This window comes from Phasianus colchicus, chromosome Z (assembly GCF_987193195.1).
Source record: "Phasianus colchicus chromosome Z, bPhaCol1.hap1.1, whole genome shotgun sequence".
NCBI lineage: Eukaryota > Metazoa > Chordata > Aves > Galliformes > Phasianidae > Phasianus > Phasianus colchicus.
The window spans coordinates 27,580,546-27,593,289 of record NC_143476.1 but is presented as its reverse complement, the minus strand read 5'-3'; the positions used below and the strand labels follow the sequence as shown (position 1 = coordinate 27,593,289).

At 44.2% G+C, this 12,744-nt stretch overlaps 1 protein-coding gene across 1 annotated transcript; it reads right to left on the bottom strand.

The window, feature by feature from the left end:
- Window positions 1-367: 367 nt before the first annotated feature.
- Window positions 368-6,969, bottom strand: GLRX (glutaredoxin). Its single transcript, XM_090131221.1, has 3 exons — window positions 6,581-6,969; window positions 3,802-3,916; window positions 368-608 (listed from the first exon to the last, which is right to left on the bottom strand). The coding sequence occupies exons 1-2, from the start codon at window positions 6,776-6,778 to the stop codon at window positions 3,809-3,811; spliced, it is 306 nt and encodes a 101-aa protein (XP_089987347.1). The 5' UTR covers window positions 6,779-6,969; the 3' UTR covers window positions 368-608; window positions 3,802-3,808.
- Between the last annotated feature and the right edge of the window lie 5,775 nt (window positions 6,970-12,744).

The window sequence follows — 12,744 nt, the reverse complement described above, 5'->3', positions numbered from 1 at the left end:
CAGTCAGAAATACGGAAGCTCACACTACTTCCTGCAGCAGCTGTGTTGTAACAAAATATTTACCAAAAAAGGGCCGTAATGACCTTCACGACTGCGTCATGAGATCTTAGTCAAAAGGTATTAAGGACTGGGGTAATATTAGCAGGCTGCAGCATTTGTTTCAGGTTGTGTTACATCAGGAAAGCAGTGTGTGTGCTCCAGCTATTTTAACGATATTTTTTAAAGGACATAGAAAACACTGAGAGTTTCCAGAAAGCCTTCTGGGAAAGATAAGTAGGAGAAAGACTGTAGAAAGAAAATAGACATTTAGAATGAGAGTGTGAGTTGGCCTGCACAGTAGAATAAACACAGTGGTGAGCTCAGCCACTTTGTTCAAGTATATTTTATTGCGCTAAATTGTTTAACAGTCCAAACTTCTTTCCAGAACTACAGAAAGTATGAAGAGATGTGACATATTGAAGTACATATGAATGAAATGAGAAGTTGCATTCCCCAAAAATATGCATTTGATCCCACAGAAAGCAGCTGGGAGGAATCTGTTCCAAGATGAATGCATGTCGAAAGGGTGAGGTCACAGTTTGTGGTCATCTCTCCTGAAAGCAGAAGCACTGGAAGGAAGAGTAGAGATCACTGCTGTAACTTCATTGATACAATAGCATGACAGAACAGAATTTGGCAACCTTTTAAACACTGCTTCTGTGTGTGCGTGCATAAGTACATACGTAACACATGTATAGATAAATAAGTGCATGTCTGAATATATACACTGTTTTGAGTCCAATATACACATTATATGTGTTTTGTATAACTATACATAAGCTCAGTCTTTACTAAAAATCATCATACCAAAACAGTTCATTAAGGAAAATAAGTACCCCTGACTTTGTAAAGCAGGGAATTCAGCCAGATGACTGCTCTCATGATTAATTCAAGTAGCAGCAATTATAGTGAGCTCCTTATTGTATAGAGCTCCCAGTTTTAGAATTCTGCTCATCCATTCCCACAGACACATCCTTGTCTCTTTTTACAATTAGTTGCATCTTACCTTGTGGATAGGCAGAATATATGTTGAAAAAACCTCTCTGAGTGCATGCTACAACAGGTTGTTGATGGCATACTTGATGATCATGAGCAACAGACTAAGCCAGCACTCACCTCATCAGCGTGCTCTAATGCTAGATACAGATAGCTCTTTTTACACTGTACCTGGCACACGCAGCATGTTTGCTGAGAAAGGCTGTCTCAGCCTGATGATCCCTCCCTTCTGTCCCTAGAATATTACAGAGCCACTCTTCCCTGGAATTTCCCTGCATGTCTGGCCATGTGAAGTGATTTGAAATGGTCAGCATGGGTTCACCTAGGACAAACTATTCCTGACCAACATGATTTTCTCCTTTTGTAATAGAGGCAAATTTTGTAATAATGTTCCTGGCTCTGTGTGTGAGAGGGAGGCAGAGGATGGACTGTGATAGAGACTGATACGCTCAAGGGCAGCAGCGCCCTTTGCAAAGGCCTAAGCAGGTTGAAGCAGTGGGTGGTCTCCCACAGACTCCACCTGGCAATCACAGTATCTCAGAATATTCTGATCCACAGTAAAACATGAGAACTTATAGCACCAAGTGTTTCTTTGCAGGTTTTTCATAGTGTTGAAATCGTCCATGATGAACCATGGTAGTCACAGCTTACCTAGTATGCTGTCTTTGTTCCTTATTGCTAAGAACAGCAAAATCTACCTTGAAATTCCAGACTGTGTGCGTGAAATCTGTTGTGACTTTACTGTGAAGCTCACAGAGCCAGTTCATGTTGTGCAGTTAGGGAGGGCTAAGATGTTGTCACCTGTTCTGTAGAAGTGACATCTACTGTGGTAGTCCCAAAACATGCCATGGGCTGCCACTACTTCCTCTTCTGTGTTGGGACCAGGAATTTGGTTCCTGTGGCTTTATGGCACAAGCAGAGCAAGAATCCTGTGTTACGCTCCTGAAGGTTGCCACGTTAAGACATTTTCATCAAATGTGAATGCAGCATGCTTGTAGTTAGAATCTAACTTTCAGGTATTGTACAGACAGGATAGTCACAGGATTGTGAAAGGTCTTCTCCCTCCTCAGGAATTAGTGCGCTCTGTGTCATGTGTAAATACAGTATTAGTCAGTGGTCAGAATTGTTTCACAAGGCCAGGAATTATCCAGCTATATTCCTGGCCTTGTGAAATGATTCAGACCACTGACTAATGCTGTATGGTATCCCAGGATCACTGGGATCCAGCTATATGCCTGGCCTCACAATGAATTTGTACATGCCTCTTTTTGAGCCTCCTGATTTCACATGTTTTGCTGAAGGTAACAATTAGGAAAGCATGATCCTTTCTCAGGTGATTACTTTGCTGAGGTATTTCTGATGTGTGGTTCTCCTCTAGTTTACCAGCAGCATCCCATTGAGGTGCATTTGCAAACCTAGAGACATAAACCACACCGGTTTACATGTTGAACAGATCTTCTTCATGCTGCTCATCCTCTACATGACATTTCACAGAATCATAGAATCACAGAATGGTTTAGGTTGGAGTTCCAACTCTCTGCTGTAGGCAGGGCTACCCCCACCAGCTCAGGCTGCCCAGGGCTCCATACAATCTGGCCTTGAGTGCCTCCAGGGATAGGGCACTGCAGCTTCTCTGGGCAGCTGTGCCAGGGCCTCCAGCACTCTGCATTAAAACACTACAAATACATACAGCACCTGCACAGAATGAATTGGAGTGCATTTTTTCTGTTTTGGTGATTCCCTGCTACAGCATATCTCCAGGCTAGCTGCACATCAAGTCCTGATCCTTGCAAGCACAAGTATAAGCCTGTTTCTATGGGGACCCACTTTGGGATCCTTCTATAATGCTGGGCAAGTTTAAACTCAGTCTGCTAGGAATTAGCTGAGGGATTTATAACGAAACGTTCTGAGTCTTGTGGACAGATCTTTTTCTTCTGACTAGAAAGTTTCCACTCACAGTTTTCACTAGTTCATGCATATGTCTCAGCACAGCCCTTATGCTCACTAAAACAGAAATCACTGCGCTTCATGACTGCAGCAGGCATGCCATATAGCTGTCTCACAGAAGTGCATTAGCTTGGTAGCAAAAAAGGACAGTACATCTACCACAGAGTGTCCAATTGTTTTTCAAAGCCAGTTACAATATAATAAGAGGCTATCTTCTTTAGAGCAGTGAGAGAGTTCTTTTTAAAGCAGCAGGCTCTGTTCTCTGACAATAAAAAAGAGAAATACAAAAAGAAATTTGAACCATTCAGGCTACATCCTACGCAAAAGCTGAAATGTGTGCTGTCAAATGTTTCGTAATGCAAATGCTGCCCCTGGGGACCTCAGAGGTGAATTTGGACTTCTGTGTCACATAAAGGTGCACAACAGTGCTCCATCTAGTTAAGCTTTAATATTACAAGTGGAAAGGAAAACAACAGCAATGACAAATCAGTTTCAGTAATTTCACAGTTTCCATTTGAAAGAAGATAATCTAGGAGATATTTGATTACAGATTTCAGATGAGGAACTATCCAACATCTTTAGTCCCGTAGACAGAGCTAGCCTGCTGACCACCTGTCAGCCTTTCACTGAGGAAGCAAAAGGGCATAAGCCTTGTGCTGTGCAATGAAATTAGCTGCACCTTGTCCTCTATCACGTTGCAATGTGTACATTACGCAGGTGTGCCGTCAAATGTTGTCCTTGCCATGGATTGCTTCAGATTCTATCTGTAGTACCAAGAAAAGCATTGCTGTTGGCCTGTGAGCACTCCCTACGACCTACCCTTCAGCTACACCAGAGCACCAATCTGCCGTAGCATCGTGGGAAGCTGTTGTTCCATCTTCTGCAGATCTGAAAATCCTCCAATGCATGTTCTCCCAATAAACACACGAGGGACCTGGACACAGGAGGAGAGATACAGCTTAATCGGTGACAAGAAAAAATGTGGAAAGGATTTATCTCAAATGTGCTATCTTTGTGCTAAAGCGGCCAAGAGGTCACACCATCCCCCAGGTTCTTCCTATGCCACAAGAAGGTGCCAGGCAGGATGCACAGCTGCTGGTCCCCTGACTGCCTAACAAGGTCAATTTGAATGCCAGACTTCCACTGCTGTCATAATCTCTTCTCCATGTGCCTGTTTTGTGGCCTATAGTCTTCCTCCTACTTTATAACTGTGGCCATCTACTATTTCCTTACCTGTTCTTGTCCCCTTTCATCACATCTGTCCTTTTCATTCATTCCTCATTTTGTGTTGAATGAGTTCTTCTCACTGCGATGGCATGTACAGAATGTGCAGAAGCAGCTAGCCATCTCCTCAAGTCTGTGGCAGCAGACAGACAACTTTAGTGCCTGCCAGGAGGCCACTTGTCTGATGACTGAGTACAGAGGACAGGCAATTGGTGCAGAGTCAAGATAACAATAAAAGGCTTTCCTAAAGATTAGAAACAATTACCGAACTTTAGCATCTGATACCCTCATCAAGGCATGTGTGTGTCCCAAAGGTCAGGCTGGATGGGGCCCCAGGCAGCCTGGTCTTGTGGGAAGTGTCCTTGCCCATGGCAGGGGCTTGGAACTGGATGGGCTTGAAGCTCCCTTCCAAACTAAGCAGTTCTGTGGTTGTAACTGCAGCATCAGGGAAGACAAGCCTTGTGAGACCTGATCCAGGCAGCACTCAGCATCTGCTTGTCCTCACTGAGTGAAACACAGTGCAAGCAAACCTCCTTCCCCATGCCTCTGTTGCTGGGAATTTATTTTCTGCTTTCAGTAATGACTTCTCTCACTGGCCATTAAAACATATCTTATCAGCCAGAGAATTCACTTCCTCTTTCTATGGGTGGCTTCTCTTGTTACTAATGCTATCAATCCCTCTTCTGCTGAGAAATCACTTGCTACCTTCAGTACGTGGCTCCATTAGCTAAGCTATCCATCCTCTCTATCCTAAATTCTGTTGCTGCTGGGAAAGTACTTCTGCTTTCATGGTCCTACTGCCATTGCCAGCACAGCTCAACTCCACAACTTTGACTGAGCTCACAGTAGGTGTTTTGGTGAGGCCTGCAGGGACAGGCACAAGCATGTAGCAATGTATCTACTGCGGTAGGTAGGGGAAAGACATGTTTAATACATTTGCTCAAAAGATGCAACCAGTCTAGTGCTATGACAGGCTGGAGATGTAGGAAGAATCATTAAAGATATTTAGTGGAAGTCAGTGTGAAATAAGGGTACTGGGGCTCCCCAGCAGCCCTAGGGTGAGGTATAGGATGCTTGGGTGTTGCATGCTCTTCCCAGGAAGCTGAACAAGATTGCCTGTGTGACATGCAAGGAGTAGCTTAGCTGCTAATATGTTGTCATAACCATGTCAGAGGCAGGATATGCAGAAGAAATGATTACCCCAGGATGTACTGTAGGGTAACCACATGCAAGCAACCTGCCCCAGGAGGGTTTGGAGTTTGACAGTGGTGCCAGTGTGAGCAATTCCATTTGGCCCAAGGTGTCTGAGCTCAGAGTGGGGACAGTGAGAAAGAAAGTATCCTCTTGTTGCCTCCAAGTGGCTGGCAATAGGAAAGCCAAGTGGAAAATAAGCCAAGAAGTTGGCTTGATGCTGAGAGCAGGGACTTCATGGGAGGCTGCAGGTAGCACTGATGAACAGAGACCAGGACAGCCCCTGCGGGGCCATGCAGTAGTCCATAATCAGTGCAGGCCTGTATTTTTCTTGGGCTTTCTCTAGGCACACAGTGAGAACACAGTCCATGGCACCCCAGTAGCATGGCAAAAGCCCCAGGAGTCCAGACACCACTTCATCACAAGAAGTGTTGCTCTTTAGTTTGGTAGAATGGGAGGAAAAAGGCGTGTTTGTTTCGTGAGGGCACAACTCACTCTGACGCATAAACTGCCCCATCAGCATGTCAGCGTTTCTGCGGAAATTAATTCCTGAAACTCCAGAACATAGCAGTGCTCCGTAATACAAACATAATTGTTTAATTAAGCTTCAGAATAAGCGGCTGATAGGTTTTGCAAGCACAGTGTCTTACTCTGCTGCTGGATTAAATGAGGCAATTCAGAATGCTTTTCCACTTAACACTGGAGGGTGAAACAAGAGTCCAAATTCAGAGCAACTCACAGCTCTACACTCCCTCTCCTTTCCCAAAACACCTGTGCTAACTTATGCAGCTTCAAAGTGCAACTGCAGATGGAACTTCTGGTCACAGTGTGAATGTGAATGTGCCCTCTGCATCCACCAGATCCAGCTTTTTCTGTGCCTCTGCTCACTGCAACAACAGACAGATTTGGAAGATGCATGAAATGTTACTGGAGTGCCACAGCTCCAGGCACAAAGGCACAGCCGCACAGATCTGTACAGTGGCTGCACAGTAACAGCACTGCTGGAAAGCAGCAGCACTTTAAAGCAGAGAGCAATTACAAAAATAGGGAGGGGTGGAGATTCTCCCTGAAACCTGAACCGTTTCACTGAAAATAAACTGCTTGGGAAAGAGACCTCACTTCACCTCCTGTAATAGCTGCCCAGGCTGTCCTCCGTCATGAAATTCCGAAACAAGAAACTTACGGTTCGCTGTCCTGTTGTTTTCTGGAAGTAATCCTGGATGTCATCCATCCCAGTAATATCAACCACTTCCAGGCATCCAGGCAGAAAGTTGAATTCCTTGAGCAATGCTATGGCATTCTTGCAGAAAGGGCAGGATCCCTTTACAAAAAGGGTAACTTTATTATCTCCGAGTTTGCTCTTCACAAAAGAATCAACCATACTGCTGGCTATGGATGAACAGGAACACTGCTCCTCACCAGTGAGCACAAAGCAGATGGGACAGCAATGCTCTGTCCCAGATATTTATGAGCTGTGCACTGCCTTCCTCCCCACAAACTCCTCCCTGGGAGGGTATAATCTCTTACACACCAGATCACCTGCTTTAAAGCAACAACACTTCCACTTTCTGTTTGGTTTTTCCCAGTTGGTGAACAAGCTAGCAGGGTAAAAGCAGGAAGGCACTTAACTGTCACAGGTTATTTTATGTCATGTGCTTTGGTACAAGGTTTGCGGTAGTTTCTCATTAACTATTACTCTGCCAATGGCTGAGCTGTTGCTGTTCCCTCTCTCTCCTTACAGGGGCATGGTTATGCCTTTCCTCCTGTCACCAGCTTCAGGATACTGTCACCACAAGGCGACAATACAGATGTCAGGAAACCTGCAGCTAAGGTATCTGAGAGCCACCATTCCCAGAAACTAAAGCAAAATTTAAGTATTCTGTGTGTACATGTTTTTACATGCAAAAATTCATTAATGGATGGGATTCCCTGTCTTCAGTTTCCAAAAGTGCTTTGATGGATTGTCAGACTTGCTTCAGTTTTCAAAGAGTCTGTGTCTGACTTGTGTTTTCAGCATAAGGCTGCATGCATGCTTCAGGCATGGCAAATAATGATGTATCACACTGCAACCGGACAGATTCAGATTAATGCTGAAAGTTCAGTTTCCCCCTGCTGAGGAAGTCCACAGACTGTGCCATGGTGGAGGAGACTAGATCTGCATCCTTGGCACAAAGTAAGGGCACTGGGTAGTATTCCAGTAGTATCCATCAGCTTGACTACAACTGAGTTTCCCAGGCCACATCTTGGCTAGAATTTTATCCAGAACAGCATTCATTAGCCAAATTCTTCTACTAGGGTCAGTGGAATTCCTCTTGACACCTTATCCATACCTCCAGCAGCACATAGAAGAGATCCAACATAAGATACAAAGAATGAACTGGAACAGAATAATAGCTACGTGCATGTAATGGAATTCCATGCCCAGATAAACAAGCTTTATCCTTACAGGATCCTTTATCCTTATATCTCCTCTAGAGATCCTCTGAGTGATGTATCCTACCTTCCTAAGTTAGAAAACATATGATACAAAAAATAAGGCTTTTTAAGTCAGTTATTGAGATGAGATGTAATACTTACTGCTCAGCCCAATGCTTTGCTTTTTCTTGAATTAGATCTGTTTGCTTTCTGTAAGTCCTTAACACTTTCCACACATTTAATTTGCACATATGGGCAGCGTGGCTGCCTTCAGGGGAAGAGAATCCTGAAGAGCACCCAGCCCAAGACCTTGCTCACAGCATGATCGCCTTGAGCAGGTTGTTCAGGATCATGTCCATAGGAGTTTGAATGTCTCCAAAAATGGAGACTGCAGAGACAGAACAACCAAATGTTTTCCTTCTGTGTGGGTGGAGTCTCTTGCATTTCCATTTGCCCTCATTCCCTCTTGTTATGGCACTGGGCAGCACAGGGAAGAAACACCAGGACCCATCCCTTCTTTTTTAACTTGTCATCAACCTTATAGTTTATAGGCAGGCACAGGATCTTTTCCCCTGCCCAAAACAGGTCTTCCCAGTTAGCTGCATGATGGTAGAAGGAAAAGCACACAGTTATGTACTGAAATATAGGCATTCTGAGCACTTCCCATTCCTTTGCAGAAGTCAAAAAGAAAACACTAGACAGCTGGGTTCTCTTTGCACACCATCCTGCAGTTCCTTGCCAGGCACTGACTGTGTGCTTCGTATACCAAAGAAAATTCCAGGCCAGGCATTTCCTGGTTTCAACTTCTAGTTCACTATCTGTTCCAAGAAAAAAAGAGGACTTCTGAGAGCGGCTGCTCTGTCCAGATTATTTTATCTGCTAGGTGTGTCTCAGCCTTTGTGATAGCTGTTGTCTGGTTTTTAGTAACCAATTTCCCATCTTGAAAATACAGCAAAGTTTAAGCACCACCTTTGTGTTTTTCTGAAGACTGCATATACCAAATTCATAGATTTGAAAACTGACAGGTTTGGGGAAACTGTGACAGGTGCTTTGGGCATTTCTGAAGCCTGTTAACCTAACGATAGTTACTTGGTCACTTTGGGGAGCTTTCACAGTGAGAATATGCTGCTCAGAGTAATCATAGAATCATAGAATGGTTTGGGTTGGAAGGGACCAAAAAAGTCTCAAAGCCCACCCAGCCCCAACCCGTGCTGTGGGCGGGCTGCCTCCCATCCAACCCGGCCTTGAGTGCCTCCAGGGATGGGGCACCACAGCTTCTCTGGGCAGCTGTGCTGGGGCATACCATCCTCTGAGGAAAGAATTTCTTCCTAACATCTAATGTAAACTTCCATCTTTTAGCTGAAATCTATTTCCCCTTATCACTTTTCGAATGGGAAAAAAGTGGGTACCCTACCTGCTTATAAGCTCCCTACAGGATTGAAAGGCCACAATGAGGTCTCTGCACGGCTTTCTCTTCTCCAGACTGAACAAGCCCAGGTCCCTCAGCCTTTCTTCAGGGCTGGAGAGGTGCTCCAGCTCTTTGTGTCCTCCTTTGGATCCGCTCTAGCAGCTCCATATCCTTTTTATGCTGGGAGTCCTAGGCCTGGATGCAGTACTGCAGATGGGACTTCACAAGGACAGAATAGAAGGGGACAATCCCTCCCTCTCCCTGCTGCCACTCCTCTTCTGATACAGCCCAGGATATGGTTGTTGGGTTCAGTGTGGGGGTCCAAACAGAAGGTGCAAAAAAAAAAAGAAGAAATGTGACAAAGAAAGTGCTGAACGTGGCCAAGCTAGTATGCTTATTTTGGTCTGGACATGGGCAAAGACCACAGAGAAGGTAGGGAACCTTTGAAATCACACTTGACATTGAAAAAAAATAAGAGGCCAAACAATCTCTGGAATGTGGGAGACAACAAAGCATGGCTGAGAGATATCTCCTCTTCAAGAAGCACCCCAAGGCCTACTGAACTGGCTGGTTCTGCTTATGTGACATCTTCCAGAACTGCTTATATCCCATGCGTGTGTCAGTGTCAAAAAGAAATAATACAGATATGCCTTTGCGTGACAAAAAGCTCCTAAGATCCTGTTTTTCTGAGTCTCGGACTGAAGACTCCCAGGGAAAATAAGGCTGCAAGAGAGGACTCACACTGTCATATTCTTTCCAGTGTAATGATAAACAGCCAGTGAAGAATGTGCAACTGGTAGTTCTTTAGAATTTCAAAGTTTGCTCTTTTGGAACATTTATGGTTATGTTTCTTAGTTAATTAAGTAATCCTACCCACAGTTATAAAAACACAGAAGTAAGATTTCCTTCAGTTTGTTTAGATCTGTGTATGAGAAGAAAAGTCTTAAAAGTCAGGCCTTGCTTTTATAAAATGTCTCTAAGGGAACTCAGAGAAAGCCCAGACAGGTTAACTGGGGTTTTGCAACTCCCATCGCTCCCTTTGGAGCACAGTCACCTGGCTGACTCAGAGACCAGATCCAGATACTGCTTTGGGGCATCCAGCTCCACCTGGCTTGAGATTCTTCCCCCTGAGAGGTTTCCTTACCTTATGGGCAAGGCAGATGTCCTTGTCATTGCTATACTCTGTTTAGTTTACATACTTGCTGTACGTCTGGTGGATGCTACACAAACAAGGAAAGAAATGCTACGGAAGCTGAAGAAGCAAAATGTCATGGTGAGTAGCTACATGTGAGTGTGGAATTAACTGGAACTTTAATCCTCTGGATTTACGTGTAAATTCTGCAGTGTGGGGTCTTGTGATCAAATAATGATTACAATTAGCAGTAAAAAGTTTGTTCTTCCTTGTATTTAGTGCCAAACACATTTAAATAATGGTCTACATTTCCAAATGACAGGTCAGCAGCTCACTCTTTGTACAGAATCTTGGGAAGGCTTTCATTGTTCATATAAGAGATGCACAGGCATTACTAGAGTTACAAAACTCCCCTGAAAAACTGTTCTGCAGATGTCTGCCTGCTGTGATGACTGCTGGGTAACAGCAGCTAGATGTGGAGGTACAGAAATGCAACAGGCTACCAGTCTGCAAAGGGGAGACCTGAAATATGGTAGGGAGAGAGACATGGGCTGCCCTTCACTGGATATTTATGTTAATATTTATAGTCTGTGATCAGAGTTCAAGGCAGCTTCTGCTGTAAGAGGCTGCAGTTGTGGTGCTGTGTGTGGGGGTCTGCAAGGCAGAGCCTTCCTGCATCCACCATGGGGTGGCTGCACAAAGTAATAGATGCAAAACTGTGCCTTTTGGGTTTAAATGTTTCTGTCATTGCTCACTGAGCTATTTGATTATTTGCTGCATGGTGTACCAGAATTACTCATTCTGTGACAAGGACAGACTTTATTTGCATATATTCAGGGTCTACAGTTGATAGGTTTGTACAAGGTTTATCTCTCACCTATCCAGTGCCTCACAGATTCCACAGTACTTGCTTTTTCTAGAGCTTATTGTAATGGAAGTGTGAAAATCCTAGAAAGGTTCACTCTTTTGGATATTCACCTGAGAATATCTTAAAAGGGAAAGTTTACTTCCTCTGGGGGAAAACTGCTATGTAAATGTGTAAAAATGCATCATTAAGGTAAGGAAAAATGGAAAGAGAAATATAGTGCTAATGCAAAAATGTCTACAAAACTGTCAAAGGTATTTAGGTATTATTTTCTGATAAATACCAGATGATAAATTTGGTGGGAGACGCAGAATGGATGACAGTAAGGAACTGATTCATTTTCTTCTCAAAAGAAAGGGAGTTGCAGTCTTGATCTGGGCAAGAATGGTGGGGAAATAGCCCAGCTGAAATTCCAGCAAATTCCAGCAAAGTCAGCAGATTCCGATGATGCAGCCGCATGTATGGCTGGAAGCTATTTTCAGCAGCCAGCCGGGAGTTAACAAGTATCCAGTCCAAAACCAGCAGTACTGCCACAGTTTCAAAATCATTTCCCTTAATATTGGATGTATTCCAAAGTAGAGAGAATGTTTGGGATCTCAGCTGAGCACAAGGCTTACTTACCTTTACTGGCAATATGCTCATCTGTAGAAATTCTTTAAGCACAGAGCACTGTGATCCAAATGTGTTTATAACATTAGGAGAAGATTCAACTCATGTCAGGCTACAGTGTTTTATTTGCAGGATAAAGTAGATAAAGTAGGATAAAGTAGGATAGGATAAAAAATAGTCTTCAGACTCAGTCTGAAGACTGAGTGAGATGTGATCAGTGTGGTTGGTGTTAGGGGAATATTGTGCATTTGCAGACATCTCATCTAGTTAAAGGTGAAGCATTAGAAGCTCTTTTGATGAAGAGTTGGATGGAAATTCCCATTATCTGGATATTCAAGTGATGTGGCAGGAGGAAATAGTTGTGTGTATCAGTGAAAGAATTCCTTTCAGCTGGAAATGTGGTATTTCTGGCACTTTACAGGCGGACAGCACAGACGCAGCCATGTTGTCAGCCTCTTGCAATGAACGACTGTCCGCACTTGAGAAACTCAGTAAACTCTGAATTATTACAAGAACAGCAGATATTGCTCTGGTTTCATGCAGATATGCACAGGAGTATGGCTGTAGTCTGTTGCACACAATGAAGAACAGAATGAGATGCAGTTACAGCTGTGAACAGATACAAAATAAACATTTCCTGGAGTGAAGCTGCACTCCTGGGAATGTGTGGCTGGTTCAGGAGCTTTGAACCCCAGCGTATTTTTGCTAAGACTCAAGCAACAACGCAGTGTAACTGTTCCTGAAACCCGGCGGCGCTGCGCTGATCCTGAGCCGCCCTGCGCGGTGCGCAACCTCCGCCGGGAGGCAGCAGCGCGCCGCGAGTTAATGCTCTCGGCCCGGTACTTGAGTCAAGTTGTGGCACTGGGTGACTCCAACCTGTGTTGCACGGGCACAAGGGGCACAGCCCAAAAGATGAGC